The sequence below is a fragment of the Condylura cristata genome, unplaced genomic scaffold, assembly GCF_000260355.1.
Source record: "Condylura cristata isolate star-nosed mole 26May11 unplaced genomic scaffold, ConCri1.0 scaffold00028, whole genome shotgun sequence".
Lineage (NCBI taxonomy): Eukaryota > Metazoa > Chordata > Mammalia > Eulipotyphla > Talpidae > Condylura > Condylura cristata.
Genome location: NW_004567129.1, coordinates 18,211,211 through 18,234,105, shown reverse-complemented (window position 1 = coordinate 18,234,105; position 22,895 = coordinate 18,211,211). Strand labels below are relative to the sequence as shown.

General features: G+C 51.8%; 1 protein-coding gene across 1 annotated transcript in view; it reads left to right on the top strand.

Moving 5' to 3' along the window:
* The window catches only part of CDH5 (cadherin 5, type 2 (vascular endothelium)), a 30,738-nt gene extending 8,231 nt beyond the window's left edge, over positions 1–22,507 (top strand). Inside the window, exons 3-12 of the mRNA XM_004690502.2 lie at positions 2,314–2,602; positions 3,304–3,420; positions 4,802–4,966; positions 5,643–5,830; positions 6,874–7,124; positions 11,007–11,149; positions 13,806–13,930; positions 14,552–14,660; positions 17,068–17,313; positions 19,931–22,507. Coding sequence (XP_004690559.1) covers positions 2,314–2,602; positions 3,304–3,420; positions 4,802–4,966; positions 5,643–5,830; positions 6,874–7,124; positions 11,007–11,149; positions 13,806–13,930; positions 14,552–14,660; positions 17,068–17,313; positions 19,931–20,448 — 2,151 coding nt within the window. The 3' untranslated portion in view covers positions 20,449–22,507. The remainder of the gene's footprint in view (positions 1–2,313; positions 2,603–3,303; positions 3,421–4,801; positions 4,967–5,642; positions 5,831–6,873; positions 7,125–11,006; positions 11,150–13,805; positions 13,931–14,551; positions 14,661–17,067; positions 17,314–19,930) is intronic.
* The last annotated feature ends 388 nt before the right edge of the window (positions 22,508–22,895 follow it).

Genomic DNA, 22,895 nt, shown 5'->3' with positions numbered 1-22,895 from the left:
GGAGGATGTACCGGAGGTGGAGGTGGTGGAGCGGGAGAGGGACGGGGAGGGCGACTGCGCGATGGAAAAGAGAAAGTGGTGGTGGGGTTGTCGTGAGAATGACAAAGATGGCGGCGGCGAGTGTAAAGCAGCGATGACGGAGGTGAAGGCGGGAGGACTGGTGGCCACGGTCACAGTGAAGGGCCGGTGACACGGCCGTGGTGGTGGTGGTGGTCACGCCGGCAATGACGCGGCGCTGACGGCGATGGGAGGGAGGCGAGGGTGATACTGGTGACAGTGACAGGGAGGGGCAGAGGAAGGCGGCGGCGGCCATGGTGGTGGACAAGGGAGTCGGGCCCTGACCGATGGCGGAAGTGACAGTGAGACTCGACGGTCCGTCTTCTCCCAGGCTTCTGTCTGCGGGCTAAGCACTGGCAGGAGGGCCGAAGGGGGCGGCCTGGCCTCCTGGCCTCAGGAGCGGCCGCCAGGAGGCCTTCCTGCCGGAGGTGGGCGCCCAGCAGCCTCTGCAGCCCGTGCGGCCGGCGAGGCTGGTCATCCCGGCCGTGCAATGGCAGCTCCGCTCAAGGCTCCCTCACCAACCTCCTTCTCTCAGGCTGCCCCATTCCCCGTCGCCCCACACTCCCAGGGTGTAGGAGAGCCCAGGGTGGTACCCAAGGCTCCAAGCCTCGGGTCACCCCCTTTAAAGCGCACCCCTCCCTCACTTCCCCCTGGAGTGGGAGCTAATCTAAGCGCCCCCCAACTGCTTCGTGTGTCAGAGATACCGATGCCGCACGCCCCTCTGGGCCTAGGGAGGGCTCTAGAGAAGGGACTTCCTTCCCTAAGAGCACGAGGGCATTCTGGGGGCTCTCAGGGAGAACCAGGTCCTTGCACGTGTGCTAACATCTCGCGAGCCCTTTCCTGGGCTCCGCACGTGCTCAGCTACGCGCCAGACCAGGCGGCTGTGCTGGTGCGTGACACGCCGTGCCAGGCCCGGCTGAGGCCGGGGAGGGTGACGGTGGGCAAGGACGGCCATGTTCCCGCCCACATGGCGCTGCTGGCCGGTTGCCCACCAGGTTCCCTAGAGGGAAAGCACACATCAGACAAAGAACCCCACAACTGACAGTTACGGGGGAGAGACGGGGCCGCAGCAGGCCCTGACAGGGGAGGGCCACAGCAGCTGGGCTGTGGCCGCTGGGGAATGTCCACTCAGCCCGTCCAGCTCGCCAGGCGCCCGCAGCTCCCCTGGCTCCCAAGAACAGACGGGAAATGCAAATCCTTCAGAGCAGCCGCTCAGAGGGGAAGTCGCGCGCTCAGGGGCCTGTGGCGGGACAAGGACAGGGCGGAGGCGAACCGGGTCCCAGCACAGAGTCAGCCGACTCCCAGCATGACTGCGGGCTCTGTGTCACAGAGGAAAACGCGGCCACCCACCTGCGTCCTTCCCTGGGAAGGGATGGGATGCCTGTGCCCTGAGTCAACTTCTGAAGAGTATGGATGGCCCCAAGGGAAAGCTGAGTCAGGGAGTCAGGTTGAGCAGCCCTGACAGCAACCCAGCGCACCAGAGAGCAGGAAGAGCGTCAGCCCTGCTGTCTTCTCGGCCCTGCCATGGGGCTGGGGAGTCACATGAGGCCCCTCCCTGAGAGAAACGAGGGACCTGGGAGAGGCAAGAACAGGGTCCCAGGGAGCACCCCCTGGCTCCCACAGATGTAATCTGAGGGCAGGAAGTCCCTGTTTACCACGGCAGAGTCTGCAGCCTTTGTTTACAGAGCCCACAGACAATGGGAGAGGGCCTGAGCGGCCTGCCAGCCCACCAGTATGGGTCAGTGTGGCTTCTGGCATCAAGACATTAATCAAATATAGTGAGAAGTCAAAAAAAAAAAAAAGGTTGAGACCCCTTCTCCCACAAAGCACCATTATCCCAGTGCGTCACCCAAGAGAAAAGCCGCAGAACACCCCAAAGGAAGGGCACCCTACAAAACACCTCAGTGCCCTCCACATTGTCAATCAAGGTCACTAACCAGCTTCCATCTGAGGATTGGCCCCGCCGACAGGAGCTTAGAGAACAGGACAAGGACTGTCATGTTTTGTCCAAGGTGGGGCCCTCGGCAAAAAAAAAAAAAAAAAAAGACAGTGAAAAACAGGGCTCCTGCGTGGACACGGGCCTGCGCGGATGAAATATGGACACACACGGGGCCACAGGGCACCGCGCTTGGCCAGTCCCAGTCAGGAGCCCTGGGCGGCCCCTCAGGGCCACACGCAGGTGCCCACGTGCACGGGAGCCACACGCCCAGCCCTCACAGAGGCCACGCCCGGCTCACCCGGCCTCTTCTTGCCTAGGTCAAGTCCAGCGTGAACCACAAGAACGCCTGGTACCTGCTCAAGGGCGACTACGCCGATAAGGTCTTCAAGGTCGATAAGGAAACTGGCAACGTGTTCGCCCATGAGAGACTGGACCGGGAGAAAATCCCCGAGTACCACCTCACCGCCCTCGTGGTGAACAAGATGACCAACGAGTACCTGGAGTCCCCTTCCAGCTTCACCGTCAAAGTGCACGACATCAACGACAACTGGCCTGTGTTCACGCACCGGCTGTTCAACGCGTCTGTGCCAGAGATGTCGCCTACAGGTACGGCCAGTCTGTGCCCCTGCCCGGACCCCTCAGCGCCAGCCCGGGGCTGCCTCTCCCAGCAGGGACCAGGGTTAGGCGTCAGTGAGCTCAGTGGCAATGTCCCTGTTGTCACTTTTATATGACACGAGAAACTCCCGGTGCTAAAGACTGAGCCCTGACGCTGGCCCGCCCCCGTCTCTGGTACAAACTACTGCCCTCACCACGGTGCGTCGCCTGCCTGCACCTCAGGCCTATGGTCCCCACTCTTCCCTCAGTTCTCCCCCCCACCAGCCTCCAAAAAACACCAGAAAAAGAGTTCCTTCTTCAGCCCCTCTGTCCAGAGTCCCGGGCCAGGACCCTTGGGTCAGAACTGACCATTAAGTGTGGGGATCCTGGAACTCAAGGGGAAAAGGTCACCAGGGCACCTGCCCAGTCTTCTAGGAAGAAGCAGCCCCCGCTTTTCCTCTGGTGCTCCTTGTGCCCTTAACCGTGCACCCCAGCCCCCAGCTCTCCCAAAAATGCAAACTGCTCCTTTCAAGGCTGACAGGACTGGGCCTGCATGGCTGCCAGCACTTCCCCCCCGTAGGGTGCTCAGAAAGCAAAACTGTGTTCTCCCCCTCAGGACCTGGGGGAGGTGGGTTCAGGGAACAGCCTGAGCCCCATCTCTGCCCTCACCTGGCAGTGGGCATGGGGCATGACCTGGGGTTCTCTCTCTTCAGGGACCTCGGTCATAAAGGTGACAGCCTTCGATGCAGATGACCCCACGGTCACAGACCATGCCTCTGTCATGTACCAACTCCTGAAGGGACAAGAACATTTCAATATCAATAATGACGGTCTGTGTGACTAACCCCCTGCGGGGGAGGGTAAAATACTCTGGGTGCATGTACTGAGGGAATCTGGTCTGACAGGGGTCACCTGTGCCGGTGGCCGACAGCACAAGCTGAGGCGGAGGGCGGTGAGGGCAGACAGAAGACAGGTGCCCACCACACAGACTCCAGTCCAGGCAGTGGCACAAGAGGTAGACCAGAACACTGGTGAGGGCCTCCCTGTGGCCTAGGGGCTGAGGCTCAGCACTGTCGCCACTAAGGCCTGAGTGTGAGCCCCGGCCAGGGAGCCGACCCACAGGCACGGCAGACCTCTCCTGTTCCGCCTGCTGCTCCCCTCAGCAGTGTGCTTCTATGGATTTGCCTGCACTGCTCCCACTCTGTCTCTGGTGAATCCTCTCACCGCCCCCCCCATCCACACCTCAGACCTACACCCCAGTTCTTCTCTGCAAAAATAAATAACAATAAGAAGTCCAGTGCGCCCTCTCTGCAGGGGCTCAGACAGGCCTGGCCTCCCAGCCCCGCTCTGCTGCCGCAGCCTCCAAAGACCTCAGGCAAGGCAGCCGGCCAGGCGAGGCGTGTGCTTGTGGCCTGAAGACGGGAATGCTTATAGCCACCTTGCACAGCAGTATGGAGGTTGAAGGAGGCGAGATAAAGTCAATAAGGGCCATGCTAATCATCCACTGTTGTGATTTTTTTTTTAAAAGATTTATTTATTTGTGCATACAGAACTGGGGTACAGGCCAGAGGCTCAGGGGCGGTGAGAGGCTTCACCAGGGACAGAGTGGGGAGCAGAACAGGCAGATCGACGAAGTACACTGCTGAGGGGAGCAGCGGGCGGGTCAGGAGAGGTCTGCCATGCCATGTGGTCGCCTCCGGGGCAGGCGGGAATCGAACTCATGCGGAAGCGGCTTTAGATTCCCAGTGCTGTGCTTTAACCCGCTGCGCCACCAGGGAGGGCCCCACTGTTGTGATTTTAAAAACTATGAGGACTGAGTCTTGGGATAAACACAGAAACCCAGCAGGCCAGGCGGGGGCACTCTGTATTTCAGGGGGATGGCGAGGGGCGGGTGTAGCTCCTTGGGGAGCACCTGACTGCAGAGAGACGGCAAATACACGGCTCAGACACCTGCGCCAGCCGAGAGGCGCCAGGCAGGCGACACAGGCCCACCCCGCTACCCTCGCGCCTCTGAGCTGGGGCAGGCCTCAGGCTCCTTCTCAACGCAGCACTGGGACCAGCACTGGGCGCGCCGAGGAGGCAGCTTTACCCTGACAGAGTGGAGGCAGGGAGCGGCTGGCCCGTGGTTCTCAGCCCACGCAGCGCAGGGGAACGGCTGGGAGGGCCTCTGGGAGGGTGGGGGCATAGCTCCTGAAGAGACACGCTCCACAGGAGTCATTTACACGACAACCAATGACTTGGATCGAGAGACGAAGGCCAGGTATGAGGTCGTGGTGGAAGCACGAGATGGCCAAGGTCTCCATGGGGAGTCGAGCACCACCACCGTGCTGGTCACGCTGCAGGACATCAACGACAACGTCCCCTACTTCACCCAGTGTGAGTCCCCCATTCCCAGGGGCCTGGGGAGGGCATGTGGTGGGATGTCCAGACTCGGTGGCTGGGGGGCTCGGAGGTGGGGCTGGTGCCCCCGACTCCAGGGAGGGCCCGTCTCACTCCCGGCACACTTTCCCCAAGTTGGCCAAACGCTTCCGGCCGCCGCCCCTGCCAGGCGAGGGAAACCATGCTCCCGGAAGTGTGCCCCTGCTGTGCCCTGGAGGCCACTACCAGACAGGGCAGCCCTGGCCCTGGACAAAGCCCGCACAGGCTGGCGAGGAGGAATCGCAGGGCTCCCGAGCAAGGTCCGACAAGGCCTGCCGGGCGGAGAGGAAAGCCAGAGCATTCGCCGCTGGCAGCCGTGGCTAAGGCGTCGTTCGGCAGCTCAGCCACCCCCAGGACAGCCTGAGGGGCCCCGAAGTCTCCCTTGCCAAACGACAGGCCCCCTGGCAAAATGCTTGGCATACAGCGGGTGCTCAAGAACCACTTACTGGAAGGGGTGGAAGGCCGGACGAGGCATGAACTCTCTGGGCACCCAATTTCAGGGGCGGGATGATGGCTGATGGCGATGATTACACGGCGCCCATGTCCTGCATCCAGCTGTCTCAGGGTCGTGTGAGGGAACATCATCCGTCTATCTCATTAACCCAGCGCCTCTCGGCAACTCTTTTCACATCAGCCAAGTACACATTTTCGGTGCCTGAAAACATCCACGTCGGCACCTCCCTGGGTTCTCTGTGTGTTGAGGACCCGGATGAGCCCCAGCACCGGGAGACCAAGTACAGCATCGTGCAGGGCGAGTACCGGGACACCTTCACCATAGAGACGGACACCGCCCACAACGAGGGCATCATCAAGCCCATAAAGGTGGGTGGCAACACATCAGGAGAGGGGGGTGGTGTTCCGGGGGCCCCAGGGCCCACCCAGGGGCTGCTCCCAGGTCAAAGGACATCCAGGGTGCACACTGGTGTCAGCTCAGAGCTGACCGTGTGCTTGGGGAGCCCCACAATGGGGAGCTCTGGGGCCACGTGGAGCTGGCTCAGAGTTGCAGCACGTAAGTGTGAGGGAGCCGAGGTGCTGACCGAGGTCTCCCTGAGGCTCCCGTTCCCCGGGCACCCACCAGCCTGCCCTGAGCACGAGCCAGCAGAGCCCTCAAGGGGTACAGGCCTCACAGCAGAAAGCCATGAGCTCGTCGGGAGCCGGGGAGCATGGGGGTAGCCTGGGCGGAGCACGCTGGCACAGGCTTCGGAGCCACAGACACAAGGGGAGGGGGAGTCCCGGGCAGGGCTGGTCCACACCACGCGGGGCTCTCGGGAACTGCTCTGCCCAGCCAGGCCACCTCTCCCCAGGGCCCTGCTGGCCCAGCCCTGCACAGACACCGGGGCATCAGATGCCATCAAGGGACCAAAGGGCTCAGCAGTGGGGAAGGCAGAGACAAAGGGGCATGTGGGTATAACTGACAGAGCAGCCCGTCCCGGAGCAGCTACCCGTGGGGAGGGACTGAGAGGACAGGTCATTCCGCTGGGCTGGCTTCTGGCGGGGCGAGCACGGCTATGCTCGGCAGGCGCACCCAGGAGAAGCAAAGGCCCGAGGAAAGGAAGGAGCCATGCCACAGGCCGGGGGCCCCCTGGAGCGCAGGACGAGGGCTAACCCGCAACACACACTCAGTCCTGGAACAGAGTGCCCGACAGGCGTGGAGATGAAATGGGGTGGGAGCAGGGGCCAGGAGGGGGGTGCGGTGGGGGCGAGAGCGGGGAGCCGACAGCTGGCCCAGGCACGTTCTCAATGGCCACGGTCAGGTAAGTCACTTCTACAGGACACAGCCCCTCCCGCCCCCCGAATCTGCACACCTGGTGTCACCCAGCACCCACCTGCGGGGTCGATGTCAATATCATTCTCCCCCTCCACAGCCCCTGGACTTTGAACGCATTCAACAATACAGCTTCACCATCGAGGCCACAGACCCCACCATCAACACCCGCTACTGGCACGCCAACCCCACCAGAAACATGGCCCGAGTCATCATCAACGTCACAGATGTGGACGAGCCCCCCAACTTCCAGCAGCCCTTCTACCACTTCCAGCTGCTGGAGAACCAGAAGAAACCTTTCATCGGCTCCGTGCTGGCCACAGACCCTGACGCTGCTCGGCGAAGCATCGGGTAAGGGGGTGGTGGGCTGGGGAAAGGTGCTGATCCAGACAGCAAGGGCCCTGAGGCTCTACGGCCTGCTCACACCAGGACTGGGGGGCTCTGGCCTCCCCTGGCACTTGCATGGCAAACGGCAGAGGCAGAACTAAAAGCCCGAGCTCTTCCACTAGCCCCTGAGGCCTACAACCCGTGGCGGCACCTCCCTGGCCGCCATCTGACCTGCTCCTTGGGCCGCAGCGCCCACAGGCCCCACCCAGGGAGATCCAACGGTCACGAGGGTAACCGCCTAGATGGCATGTGCCAGCCTTTCACTACATATGACTCATAAACTGCGCCTTCTTGAAAACACAAGAGGGAGAACTGTTCACCTCACATAGGGAAACAAGACACCCCCGGGGGGTGCGCCCCCCACCCCAGACCACTTGTATTCACAACCAGATGGGGTCCTGTCTTATCCTCATAACCGCCAGGCACCTGGGTACATTGTTTTTCATGTTGTTTCGGACATGCCATGCCCATCTCATCACTACTGGCCTTTTTTGTTTCATTTACACACACACACACACACATATATATATATTCGTCTCATTGTTCATTTTTGTGCATTTCATTTTCCTCTCAGGCATAGTTCCCATAAAATTCCCACCACCAAGTCACCCATAAATTGTTATCATGGTCGCTCATGCTCTTTCTCCCCCTCCCCAGCTAAACCGTCTCTGATTTATAGCTGCCTGCTAGTTTTGTCTGTTTTTTCTCCTGACCTCTTATTTGTATTCCCTACATTCCTCCTATAAGTGAAAGCATCTCATGTTTTTCTTTTTTCTTCTGACTGATTTCACTGAGCATAATCCCTTCCAGTTCTATCCATGTTGCTGCAAATGGCATGAGTTTATCTTTTTGATTGCCTAGTAATATTCCATTGTGTACATAGACCACATCTTCCAGATCCAGTCATCTGTTTTGGACACTTAGTTTGTTTCCATATCCTGAATATTGTAAATAGTGCTGCAATAAACACAGGGGTGCAGGTTTCCTTTTGGATGGATGTTTTGTCCTTTAGGTAGCTCCGTAGGAGTAGAATTGCTAGGTCATATGGTAGCTCCATTTTTAGTCATTTGAGGGCCCCTCCACACAGTTTTCCGTAGTGGTTTTACTGTAGTGGTTGGATAAGCTGGCATTCCCAGCAGTGTAAGAGGGTTCCTTTTTCTCCACATCCTCACCAACATTTGTTGTTGTAGGTGGTATATGGAAAAATGTTCAGTATCACTTATAATCAGGGAAATGCAAATAAAACCACAATGAGATACCACCTCACAGCAGTGAGAATGGCACATATAAAAACAACAACATAAAAAACTACTGACTCTTAATCAAGTCAACTTCTCCCCTCTATCCTTTGGGATAAAAGATACAGTTCTAACGCATACTTTATTGAGTTCAGAACACATTGTTTTTTTAAAGATTTATTTATTTATGCATACAGAATTGGGGTACAAGCCAGAGGTTCAGGGGCGGTGAGAGGATTCACCAGAGGCGGAGTGGGGAGCAGAACAGGCAGATGGAGGAAGTACACTGCTGAGGGGAGCAGCGGGCGAATCAGGAGAGGTCTGCCACGCCATGTGGTCACCTCCAGGGCAGGAGGGAATCGAACTCATGCGGAAGTGGCTTCTCAGTGCTGTGCTGTGACCTGCTGCACCACCAGGGAAGGTCCCAGAACAACTTTTTTTAGTGCTATAATTGACATACATTATACTGGTTTCAGATATACGACCATGTAACATTCCCTGGGAAGTATGGATTTCATCCCATCACTGCACTCCAAAGGGGCAGCCCGCTACTGACTAATTACTTATTAAATTAGTCAGTATTTTCCCACCGTTGTTACCAAAGTTCCCATATGCCCGAATCTATTTCAGAATGCTCTATGCTACAGATTGTGCTGAGGCACAATCATTGAACAGTTTTCTACTAACACTTAATATTTATAATGCACGTTCTCACTCTCACTGTTTTTTATATTTTATATAATTTTCATGCATTCTCATTTGCTCCTTCACATGAACTTTTGAAATTCTTTGTTCAGTTTTTTTTTAATTTAAATTTTAATAAGAATTGAGTTTACCTGTCCAGTTTGAGACTGTCACTGTCTCTCTGTGGTTGGGTATTATTAAGAACAGAATCTGTCCCTCCATCCATTTTGACCACTTTGGGGATAATTATTTTCATGGCCTTTATATTCCCAATAGTCTGTAATAATTTTTATTTCTGCACTGATCCAAGTGGTTAAGAAATGGATTTGCTTTTTCTTTTCATTTAGAAGTGTTACGGTGTTTTGTTCTTTTTGCTTTGATGTGTTCTATGATGTCACACAGTTGTATCTGTGCGCTTTAACCCGCCCCCAGAATATCTAAGCTTTTGCATTGTGCTTTTTCATTTTTCTACTCATTTAACTGAACTTTAGAACAATTTTCCTTCACTGTGACTTGTAACTTTTAGCTCATTAAGTTGCCGCATTTGGTCTTCCTCAACATCCCGCCCTCAGTCCCTGCTGCCTGAAGTTTATAAAGCTCGTGGGCCTATTTGCGTGTTTCGGTGTCTACCTGACATGAATTTTCCGATCTTTATTTTTAACTTCCCTAGGTTACTTCGGCGTTGTTGTATCTTGAGAACAGAATGTGCTGGCTTTGCTTTTTAATCCCAACTGAGATGCTTTGAGTTTAACCTATTTATATTTTGCATCATGACATGTGTATTCTTATTTCTTGTATCTTGCTTTAGATTGCCCACAATTCAGACTGAATGGCTTTTTTTCATTCCCTCCCCCCCCCATCTTTGTTACAGTCAATTATCTTTTTCCCCCACTTAGATATTTGGAATATATCCATTTTTACTTCTACCAGTGAAATTAAATGTTTTCCTGGACTTCTTTTTCCTAGTTAAAAATAGTACACACATCATTGCTTCTCTACATATGATAAAGAAATGTTTTTATTGTAATTTCTTCCAAACCAAGTTTTTACTTTATATGGAGACATTTCTAATTAAATGAAATATGTTTTCAAAAGAATTCTTCAGGACCCATCTTTGTGGGTGATACACTTCCTGAGTTCTTGCACATTTATAAATACTTAGTTCTTTGCTCTCATGTTAAAACAGCTGGGTGTGCTCATATAATCCTCAGACTATAGATACTTCCCTTTAAAAATACTATCAGTATATACTGGTATTTAAATTTGTGAGGCTATCTAGGGTGAATCTGATCTCTCTTCAGAAGGAACTTGTTTTTTTTCTGTCTGAATTCTTTTTGCTTTCTTCATATAGACTTGAAATTAAAAAATGTCATCAGATATAGATAAATATTGATCTCTTTTTAAAAGTATGCCTGCCATCCATGGTCTCTTTTAGTCTGTAGATTTGAGCCTTTCTTCAGGTCAGGAAAGTTTTCTTTTGTTTCTCTTGTTTCTTCTGTTCTATTTGTCCTGGAATTTTCCTCAATAAATTCTGCTCAAAAAATTTTATTTCACAAATTTAATTTCTTTTCAAATCATTTCTTATCCCTCTCAGCCTCACTTTTAATTGCTATCATTTCTTCCTGGAACTTGCCCAACTTAACCTTTTCATTATCACAAAAACCAATCCCACCTGTCTCAGCTCTGAGAGACACCGCAGGTAGTGGTTGGCTCAGACACCTCCTTCAGCCCATGAGGGCAACACCGTTAAGATCAAAGGCTAAGTTATCAGCCACTGAATCCCTCTGGGTCCATGAGCAGTCAGAAGACAAGTGATGGGGGAGACACAAGAAACAGTTCCTATCAGGCCTCTTCTGTCACACTGAGGAGTTTGGTCTCAGCAAAGAACCATGGGAAACTGTGATTCTCTCTCTCCCTTGGACAGATACTCCATCCGCAGGACCAGTGACAAGGGCTACTTCTTCAGAATAACCAAACAAGGGAACATTCACAATGAGAAGGAACTGGACAGAGAAATGTACCCCTGGTACAATCTGACTGTAGAGGCCAAAGAACTGGATTCTCGCGGTGAGTGGCCCCATCTCCAGGAGGTCTGGATCATTCTCCTTTCCCTCTGGCTTTCAGATTGGCATGATCTGTCCTTTCTGGCCTCTGGGGGTATTTTAAGCTCCTGGAGGTTTATCAGCACCTGGCTGATGTTAAGCATAAGGTGGGGCCACCGCAGGTCACATCCCTAAGAGACCTGTCAACTGCGGGCTGTTGCGCCCCAGGCAGAATCAGAGTCCCAGCACATTACAGTTTACCAGGCTTGTTGTAAAACAGGCTGTCAGATGCCCCTAGGACGAGGATGCCCCAAGGTATCTCTTAAACACAGAACTTATCAGGCACCGCCCCTCAGGCTCTGGTTCAGGGAGCAGATGTGAAGCCCAGAACGTGCCCTGAGTATGTGCTGCATGAAGCTCGTCTTAAGGGACGTGTGGGAAGGGCTGCTTGGGCAGGGTGTGGGGACTGTGTGCCCATTGGTGCAGGATTCAAAATCTGAAACAGCGTCTACCTCCAAGATAGCTAGACTCTCCAGAAGCTAGTGAAACCATTGCCAGAGTGTTTAGGGGTTTGCATCCTTTACCTGTATGAGAAAATTGCAACTGCCCACCAGGAGAAGGATTAAAAGTCCCACCAGGAGGAATGCAAACTAGTACAACCACTATGGAAAACTGTCTGGAGGTTCCTCAAACTGCTAAACATGGAGCTTCCCTACGACCCAGCAATCCCACTCCTAGGTATTTACCCAAAAGACACAAAAACACTGACTCAAACATATACCTGCACCCCCATGTTTATTGCTGCTTTATTCACAACTGGAAAGACATGGAAACAGCCCAAATGCCTAAAAGTAGATGACTGGATTAAAAAGATGTGGTACATATAAACAATGGAATATTAGTCAGCAACCAAAAAAAAAAAAAGAAACGCATGCAACATGGATGGAGCTGGAAAAGATCATGCTTAGTGAGATAAGGCAGAAAGAAAAGGAAAAATACTGGATGATTTCACTCATAGCAGTAGTGTAATGGACCAGGCGCGAAAATAATAACAATAATAATAATAACAAACAGTTATATACCAGAGACAATTTATGGGGGTGGAGTGGGAAATGGTATCAAAAACAGTGGAGGGAGGGAAATGCAGTGGACTTTGGTGATGGCACAGGGTGATTTGGTGATGGGAAGCCCAAGGGGATTACAACTGAGATGGGAAAATGTACAAAATGATGTAAAAATAAACTATTACATTATTTTTAAAAAAAAAGTCCCACCAGGAGACCACCAAGACAAGGGGGAAGGCGGGTGTTGGAGGGATGGGGGGCCAGGGGACTTAGCCACGATCCTACAGATTGATGCCCCCGCTGGATGACCCCAGGACACCCATGCCAACCTCAAAGGGCTCCTATGCATTTCCAATCATCAATCTTTGCCTCTTTCTTCCCCAGCTAATCTCATTCATACAGTTTTAAACTTCAAAGGTAGTCGTTTGCTGTTGTTTTTAAATATGGGAAGTGCATTTACTTTACATTTACATTCACTTTCAAAAACTAAAAATGGAGATATGGTGCAACCCAGCAATACCATTCCTAGGCATCTATCCAAAGATTATGAAACCATCACCACAAAAAAAAACTTGCATTCCAGAACCTTCCCAGCAATATTACTTATGAGCACTAGGACATGGAAGCAGCCTACATGTCCATTAATAGGTGACTGGATTAAGACGGTGTGGTGTATCCACACCCTGGAATACTACTCAATCATAAGAATGGGGGAAATCTAGTTGTTTTCCAAAAAATGGAGGAAGTCTGAAAAAATGATGGTAGGAACGCAAGTCAGAACAATAAGAACAAATACTGGACACTTATATATTATACAACAAAAATAACAAAATACTAGTGGACATCAGTCATCACCAAGAAGACTCTGAGGTTAAAAGGGAGAAGAAGAGGACAAGGAGGTATAAGGGGTAGAGCTGGAGGGAAAAAAATGAGTAAATAAAAAGAGTAAAATATAGAAAATACAGAAAAGGAGAAGGAAATTAACCCCCCATGATCCCACTCTACAGAGATAATTACTGTTAGCGCTGTGGTATATTTTCTCTGGTCTTTTTCTACACATATTTTTATGTAAGTGAGATCATAATAGTCATATAAAAACTGTCCTCCATTTTTTACTTAACCTTATTCCAGGACCATTTACTTTCATTAAAATATCTCTTTTGAATTACATTTTAAAATTGTCACTTACATGACCATTATAAATGGCCATGTAATTTATTAGTCCAATCTCACTTAGGTGGTTTACCTTTTAAGTTATTTTGTAATGAATTAACTTTAATTAAATTATATTTATTTATGAGTTTAATTACTAAGTTCAATATTTAATAAGTGACTCTGTTGATTATATTCATTGACTGAAACCCTTCTGAAACACACTTAGGTCGCTTACCATTCTGATTCTTACTTACAGGTAATTCCACCTTTGTGCATATGGTGATACCCCCTTCCTCTGCTATTCCTTTCATCCAGAATACATCCTCAGTGTATCTGGGAGACCCACAGCCCTTCAGCGAAGGGATATCCTTGAGGACACACCTTCTGTCCCGATCCCCCAGCCCCCAACCTGTGGTTGCTACCTGCTGACCCTATGAAGTGACAGGTCCTTCTCCCCTGCAGGGAACCCCACGGGCAAAGAATCCATTGTGCAAGTCCACATTGAAATTCTGGATGTGAACGACAATGCTCCTGAGTTTGCCCAGCCCTACGAGCCCAAAGTCTGTGAGAACTCCCCCCAGGGCAAGGTGAGTCTGGCTCAGGTGGGAGGAAGAGCAGCGCCCCCTGCGGCAGGTTGAGGGACAGCATCTCCCACCCACAGCGGCCTTGCACGGCACTGAATATAACCTAAACAAGAGGCTTGAGGAGGGAGAGGTGGCTCCTTTTGGAGTCACCAGGGCCCCCCCTGGTGGCGCAGCGAGTTAAAGCACAGCACTAAGAAGCTAAAGACACTTCAGCATGAGTTCAATCCACGCCCCATGGCAGGGCAGACCTCTCCTGACCTGCCCGCTGCTCCCCTCAGCAGTGTACTTTGTCAGTTGGCCTGTTCCACTCCCCACTCTGTCTCTGGTGAATCCTCGCACCACCCCTGCACCTCTGGCCTGTACCCCAGGTCTGTATGCATAAATAAATAAATCTTAAAAAGAAAAAAAAAAAAGAGAAACAGGTTTAGAGAGCATCTGTGGAGAGTAAACTGACGGGGAGAAGGTGACAAGAAGAGCAGCTTTGTGGAGGTCATTTAGATTAATGCTGCAGGTAAGAGGCAGCCAAGGTCAGCTCTAAACCTAGAGTCTCCACCACAGAACCCCATGTCACACCCCATGTCACCCCAACACCACCAATGACTGTTTTCTATCTTCACACTTCAGCTGATCATGCGAATCTCCGCAATAGACAAGGACATAACGCCACAAAACATGAAGTTCAGGTTCTCCCTGGGCACTGAGGACAGCAACTTCACCCTCAAGGACAATCACGGTGAGCATCAAATCAGCCTGCCTGGCCCTTAGCAGCCTGAGGGGTGTGGTTATCTGAGTCCTGAAGTGCCAGGGTCAACCGCCAGGCCAATGAATGGGGGCTTCAGGTTACAGATTTGCACAACTCTACCACCTACCTTCCTGATGTGTGCAGTGGTCAGAGCCACCCCCATGCGTGGCAGGCCCCCTGGGTGTGCCATTCCCACTATGCAACCAGGTCAAGGAGCCCAGAACAGGGACAGGTGCAGACAGCCTGGCAAGCAACTAGCCAAGGGGTTCCTTCCCCCACCAGATCTCTGTGCTCAGCACAACTGCAAAAATGTTCCATGGCATGCAACTTTGAGGTCACTCCCAGGGGATCAAAACTGGAAGTGTGAACTCTGAAAGGACAAGGGCACCGTTTTCAATTAGGCTACAATAACTACCCTCCACCTGGGGGTGCCAGAGATCAGCTTCACCAATCGCAGCCCAGCCAGTCCTGTGACGTCACTAGTGACCAATCAGTGCTTCTGATGAGCCTGTACTTAGAATGCGGTTGCTGAGTTGACTGAGTTCCAGCCAAGAGCAGACAGGTTTCCAGGATTTCTGCAGCTTTCTCAGAAAAGCAGAGAAAGTATTGCTTAGGTCTAAATCTGAGTGATCCTTCACCCAGCACCGGGTGGAATCCTTGCCTGTCTCTGGGCAAAACTGTGTTGATGAGGAACCCAGAAACAGCTACTGTCACCTTTGAGGAAAGTCAGGAGCGGGGTTCCTAAGAGAGGCAGGTAGACCCAGGGGAAAGATCTCAGACCTGTCCTTCAGGAGCTTCTGGTGGAACTGGAAAGGTGGCCATTATGTACTGTCGATAATACAGTATTCAACCTTCAAATGTCGTTAGTAGTAAATAATGTAGCAAAAGTACCTTTCATCACACCCTCAATGTCCCACCTCAGCGCTACCACAGTAGGAGTCTACCAAGAGGGAGAAAACTTCAGTGCCATGTGTGACCAGGCGACAAGTCTCAGGTTTACTTAGATACACCAATACTTAGATATACCAATACTAGTAAAGTATCAATGACCATATTCTCAATTGTAATAAACATAATCATGACATGTAACTGGCTTGCACTTGAAATCTAAACGGTGGCCTCCAGCTTTGGGCTGACTTGCCACGTGGGCCGGACCTGTGTCATTAGACAAGTCCTGGTGCAGGGAGTACCTGGCCGCGCCCCTGACCACCAGCATCGCCACACAGAGGGTGGATTACCTGGTCTCTAACCAGAACCACTACATCAGAAAAGGAGGAGGGATCTGAAAGTCAGCATGTTTAAAAGTCCTCTGGGGGAGCCTTCTTATCACTTATTAGAGCTAAGAGGATAAGTCCATTCAGATTTTCTGAGACTTACCATGGAGCTAGATCCTGAAAAACCATTCATAAATCGAAAATAACCCAAGATAGAAATGCATTTAATACACCTTCCCTGCCAAACATCAGGGCTTAGCCTTGCCTACCTTAAATATGCTCAGAACACTTCCATTAGCCTCCAGGTGGGCAAAATCCATCCAACACAAACCTCCTTTACAACATAATGCTTAATACTGCATGTCACTTAGTGACCACTGTACTGAAAGTGAAAAAAATAACAGTCTGGAGTGTACCGGGCTCGTCCTCCTTCCTGCAGGGCTGACTGAGAGCTGCCCTGCCCAGCATCACGGCAGAGGATCAAATACCAACCCAGGAAAAGACTGAAATTTAAAATTCTAAGTAGAGTTTTGACTGAATGCATATAATTTTCCTACCACTGTAAAGTAAAAAAATTGAAGGTTGAAAAATTATATAAATCAGGGACTGTCTGTATTTAGGCCAAAGCACGTTCCTGATTCCAGTCTGCCCAGGAAATCCTCCCTTACCTATGTAATCATTCCCTGGGTGGGTGGGTGGGTGGGGGGAACATTTGCATTTGCATTGTTTTTACTTTCTAATGAATTTTCAGGGATGGCAGAAACGAAGAAGATACCTTAGTACTGAGATCACGCAATACTAAAAAGACTTTTTAATTTTTTTTTCCCCTGGGTCCTTGTCAAAGCTTGAGACCACCCATTAGTTAAATGAGCCAAAGTGAGTTGCCCGATACCACACAGGGGTTAGAGAGGAAGAATGCATATCAGCTGCCCACAGATACAGAAAGCCAGGATTTTCTATTCTGGCCCACACATTCTTAGAGGCCCCTTCTCTGAAGGAACCGACTCCTGTGCTGGACATGAGGCAAGGGGCCCTACGGGCTGCGAAGCCGCCCAGGCCGCACATGGCACAGTCAGGGAGGGCTCCCTGGAGGAGGCAGGCCACACCACGCATCGATGTGGGGGCGGGGGGGGGGGGAGGCCCGCAGGGCAGCAGGCCCTGACTCTGCGGCCTTGGTGCCCCAGATAACACAGCCAACATCACGGTCAAGTACGGACAGTTTGACCGGGAACGTACCAAGTTCCACTTCCTGCCGGTGCTCATCTCCGACAATGGGAAGCCGAGCCTCACCAGCACCAACACGCTGACCGTGGCCGTCTGCAAGTGCAATGACTATGGCGAGTTCACCTTCTGTGAAGAGGCGTCCGCCCGGGCGGGCATCGGCATCCCGGCTCTGGTGGCCATCTTCCTCTGCATCCTCACCATCACAGGTCAGCTGGGGAGAGCGGGCGGGGCGCAGGGGGGGTGTCCAGGGCTGCCCAGGAGGAGGAAGGGGCCAGCCCTGGCCTCCCGGACACTGCGCAACCCTCTCAGGGCCCCCACTCAAGGATACTGAGTGCCAGCTGCGCCCCTTGGCTCCCTGTGGGTTGGGCAGGAGGGGGAGGGGCAGGGCTCATGACCCTCTTCCGCTTTAAAATATTTCACACGTGACATTCACTCCATTGAAGGACATGTTGTGGACACTTACTGCGTGCCAGAAACCACGTCTTGCAGGCGCGCGCTAACTCCCACTGCAAGCCTTTTAGCCGTACAGCTAAACTGCCGTAAGGCAACTTTGCCGTAAAATACAGACTAACCGTCGGACAGTTTGGTTTGACAGCTAAGTTTGGTTTGACAGCTCGGTATCAAGTTTGGTTGCAAAGACGCAGGCCTCCATTCTCTATATAAAACTAAGCCCTTTATAAAAATCACAGCCATTATTTACATCATAAAGGTCTATAGAATGACAAGTAGACGAAGCAGTTTTACGTTAGTGGACAACTATATATTGACGTGAGAGAATAAAAACACTATAAATCTTACAGGAAGGGGGAAAATAAGAGTAGAAAGCCAGGCTGCACACAAGACTAGCTAATGACTGCCTATCAGTTTGCTATCCTTCAGTGACATATTCCTTCCCCCTTGCAACCAAAATTTACCTAAGGAGGCAATCGTGGCAGGCACGACCAGCAATTCACAAGACTCTTCAAGGCTATCAGTCATCGATGCTTTTGCTTCTTTGGAGAAACCTCTTGTTCTCTAATGCCATCTTTACCAAATATATCACACAATGTGAGCAGCCGGAGGCAAAAGGAGAATCCAGCTCCCCCATCCCAAAAAAACAGACAGCTATGTGAGAGTCCTGATAGGTTTCTGAAAAGACTGAAAATGTTTTAGCTATCTGGGAGGATGTGATGGAGACAGAATTTTGGGACTTGTCACAGAATCTGGCATAGATGATTTGGTGAAACAGAAGGACTGGACATGAGAAGGCACATTTACATGTAGTCCAGATACACACTGTCAGTTACCTGTTACATGTAGTGACAGAAAGAGCAGCACTTATTCATCTTACTCATTTTACTTCCAGGGAAATCTAGAAAGAGTATATATATATATGGTCCAACATTCAATCCTGAATCTTTTTTTCATGATTTTATATTTGCAGCAAAATTGCCTATGGCCAATTAGTTATGTGGTGAAAATGTTTGAGTTAAAAATGCCTGTAATAACTGACAGCAAGTCCACCTACTGGACAGTGTTGTAAGGCATTGCTATAAGCACTCACAGCCAGCATTTATGCAGCTCCACTCAGCTGATGAGCCAAGGAAACTGAGGCTCAGAGCGGGTGTCCCATCATTTATGCAGTTCCACTCAGCTGATGGCTGGGGGCACCTCCCAGGGGCATCAGCTCTCCAGCCGTTCACCTGCCATGAGATGGAGCAGGGCCAGCCCTGGAGGTTAGAGCTCACCCCCTGAGCTACACTAACAAGATTAGGTGAGGTATATGGTCGTGTACCTGCATCTTCTGTTCCAGGTCTTCTCTATTGGTGGCTCCCCTCGGAAACACCCTGGGTGTGTCTCCCCTTTGGAGGCTTCTGTAGCACCACAGAAGTCACCAGAGCCAGGTTCCCCTTTTATAATGAAAATATCAGCGGTAGCAGGAGCATTATTACCTCTGCCACCACTGACCTCCTAACTGCATCCCCAAATACACAGCGAGCAAGACAAGGAAACTGAGGCTCAGAGAGGGTGTCCCAGATTTATGTCCACGTGTAGTAACAACTTGCTAAGTAACTCAAGGCTAGAAGGAACAATCTGAGCCTAATTTTAGGGGCTTAGGGGCTCGCTGCACATACCCTCCATCACCTCCAGGGGTGGCTGAGCCACACACAGGCCCTCAACTTGGACCTGCAGGGATGACTATATACCACTGCCCCACGTGGGGCTCGCAGACACCACAGCTCTCTGAGCGCAGCTGGCTAAACTGTAAATCAGGGATAATAAAACCTACCTTGGGCGAGAAAACACCAGCATGCGCTCCACACCTTGCCAGTCAGGCAGCAGCGCTTGAGAGCGGCTGCTACATCACCCAGCGGGCCGGCTGACCAGCTGACCAGTGCAGCCACCCCTCCCCCATCACTACTGTCCACGAAGCGAGCCTCAGAGTCTCGGCCTCCGGAGTCCAGCGCTAAGCCTCTCCCCGGGTCTGCCTCAGCCTCTGGCCTCCTGGCCTTTGAACATAGCATAGAGGGATTTGCCCCAGTGACAGGAGATGCCAGGAAACGAGGCTGCAGGGACAGATGGCTGAGAAGGCAGGTGAGAATGAACGTGAGGGCAGCCCATTCTGCTCTCTCCTCCCCATCCCCACTCAGGGCAAGGGAAATGGTTCCCCCCTGGCCTAGGGCAGCTGCACCCTGTCTGGAGTAAATCACACTTGCCCCAGGTTTCTCTGTTGGTTGCGTTGGATCAGAATTGGCCCAGGGAAGGAGCAGGTGAAACTCCAAGACGAGGGGCCACCCTGCCGGCCCATCCTTGTCTGACCCTCTCCGGGGCCTTCTCCCGCAGTAATCACCATGCTCCTCTTCCTGTGGCGGCGGATCCGGAAGCAGGCCCGCGCGCACGGCAAGAACGTGCTGGAGATCCACGAGCAACTGGTCACCTACGACGAGGAGGGTGGCGGCGAGATGGACACCACGAGCTACGACGTGTCGGTGCTCAACTCGGTGCGCCACGGCAGGGCCAAGCCCCCGCGGCCGGCGCTGGACACGAGGCCAGCGCTGTATGCCCAGGTGCAGAAGCCACCGCGCCTTCCACCAGGGATGCACGGAGGGCCCGGAGAGATGGCCACCATGATCGAGGTGAAGAAGGAGGAGGCGGACCTCGACGAGGGCGGCCCGCCCTACGACACCACGCACGTGTACGGCTACGAGGGTTCTGAGTCCATAGCGGAGTCCCTCAGCTCCCTGGGCACCGATTCGTCCGACTCGGACGTCGATTATGACTTCCTCAACGATTGGGGGCCCCGGTTCAAGATGCTGGCGGAGCTGTATGGCTCAGACCCCCGGGGGGAGCTGGTGTATTAGGGGCCCAAGGGTCTCTAGGCCTGAGGACCCAAATCAATGCAACTCAGGCCGGTGGGTCAGCAGGAAGTAAGTCCTGGGGTGGCAGCACTGAAGCCCCAGCCCAGCTCCCCTTCCTCCCACGCCCCAGAGGCCACACCAACTTGGGTGGCGGCAGCAGCATCAGAGGCACCCCGGGAACAGAGAGTGCCTGCATTAAGGATTTCAGAGACGCTTGCTACAGGAGAGTTTGGAGAAGAGATAGTCCACTCCCCTTCCCTCTGGGAGCTCCGTGTAGATAACTCTAGCTCCCTGAAACATCCAGGACCTTGTGCCTGTGACCGCTAACCCAAAGCTGCTGGAAAATCCAGGCTGGTGTTGTCTGGGCTGGGGCAGGCCTGTAGTCCTGCAGCCTGGCCCACAGGTCTAACCTGGGACTCTGGACCTCAAAGCAGCTTTGATCAACTGACTGAGACCGTCGTCCCTGGGGGTCCCTGAACTCAGAGAGCCTGGTACTGCAGGCAAAGTGTTGGGGTGAGGGGGGCAGGGAAGCAAGGGTGAAGCAGGGCATGGTAGCACAGTCCCAAGGGAAGCAGGCCATCCATCACCCCCTCCTGCTTCAGTGTCACAACTTCACGCCTTCCCAAGTTCCCCACCACTGTCCAGCCAGCCCCTCCCCAGGTCTCTCGAAAGGAAGGAAGGGACCCTTGGCCATTCCTGGCTTTGGGTGCTGGGGTGACTTCACTGGTCTTCGCTGGCATTGAAAACCCCACCAAAGTCAGGGAAATGGCTTGTTGAACTTTAAGCAACTGTGAATTCATCCTGGAGGGAGACCAGATCGCAGGGCAAGGGCTACCTCCAAACCCATAACCTCTGGGGAGTATTTGGAGTAGCTGTGACCCCAGTTTGATCATCAACACCCCTCCATTTGTTCCCGAAAGGGGCAGATGTTCCCAGAGCAGACCCTCCCCCATCTCTGCGAGTGTTCCCTCTGTCATTCTTTCTTCCCCCCGACTCCAACTTACTTCTGATTTCCTGGCTTTGCTGACTTTGAGGCACTCCAGATATGACTCACAGCAACTCTGACCATTGTGCAGACCCCAAATCACTACGCAGTGGGGCCGTGTCATTTGCCTCCACACCTCGTTGCTGCCACATCTCAGGGAACCCCAGCAGAACCCTCAGGCCCTGCGGAAGGCAAGGCCCCTGCCCAACCTTTGTGGTCATCTCTGGATCTCCCAAAATGGGAATGAAGCAAACACTCATTCACCCACCCTTCTTCATGGATGGAGGTTCCCACTCCGGGGAGACCCCTCACACTCCAGGGGACTGTAGAGAACACTAACTTTAAAAACCAAACTAATATTTCATATTTTTTTTTTACTAATAACACTTACAAGTTTCTAGTGCACACAAACATATAGAAAAGGGGTTTTTACATAATAAATTGATTGCTATTTAGGTTTTTATTTTAATTCAGGTTTTTTAGTTGGATTATCTGATTCTTGTAACCTTCTATTTCCTATCATTATAGTAACCATTCTAGAAATGATGCCTCTCTGTCGCGCTACGTATATATATCTATTGGCCACACTGGTGCATAGGATGTACTGTATTTTTTTTATACCAAATAAAGAAAATCTTTCAATTCTCCCATATCTAAAGCCGAGAGAGTTCACGTGCACAAAGACAGGAACTCCATGACATCACCCAGCCTCTATACATGCCCCCAAGCCCACCCCCACCCTACACAACCCAGCAGGACCTCTGAAATGTGCAGCCACAACAGCATTTCCATTTGGTAAGTGAATGGGGAAGGGGGTGCTTTAAAAGCCCCACAGGGAGGAGGGGGTCACCCCCAATTAGCTGGTTGACAGCAGGCATTCAGCACTGGCATTTTATTGTGGCATGTAGATGCCAACCTTGGAATCCTACCTGGAAAATCTCACAACCAAAAAAGGAGGATGCTTCGGTGTCAGACTTAGGTCTGTATGGAGGAGGGAGACAAGGTCCCTATTACTTGAGCCAGCAGGTTCCATGGGAAGAGTCCCCGTGGGTGATTGTACTCTGCATAAACATTACTTCTTGGAGTTCTCAGGGTCAATTTGCCTTCATCCCAATTTTGTTCTCGTTTCTCTTGTGGTTTCTTTTTTGATCCATTCATTATTTAGGGATTTTTTAGCTTACTATCTACATATCGTCCAAATTGTCTCTTATTATTATTGATCTCTATTGGGTTGTCGGGAAAGTTAGACTCATTTGTGGCCAAAGAACAAATGATTTTTGTGAGTTTGATCCTTATAAATTTATTGAAACTTGTTTTATGCCCTAATGTATGATTTATCCTGTAGAAATTTCCATGTGCCCATAAAAGGAATGTTTGTTGTGCTGTGGGTCTGCAATCTAGAGTCTGCAGCTCAACAAGACCAGTGCTCAGTTGCGGCTCAGCCCGTGAGTGTGGACTGTTCCAT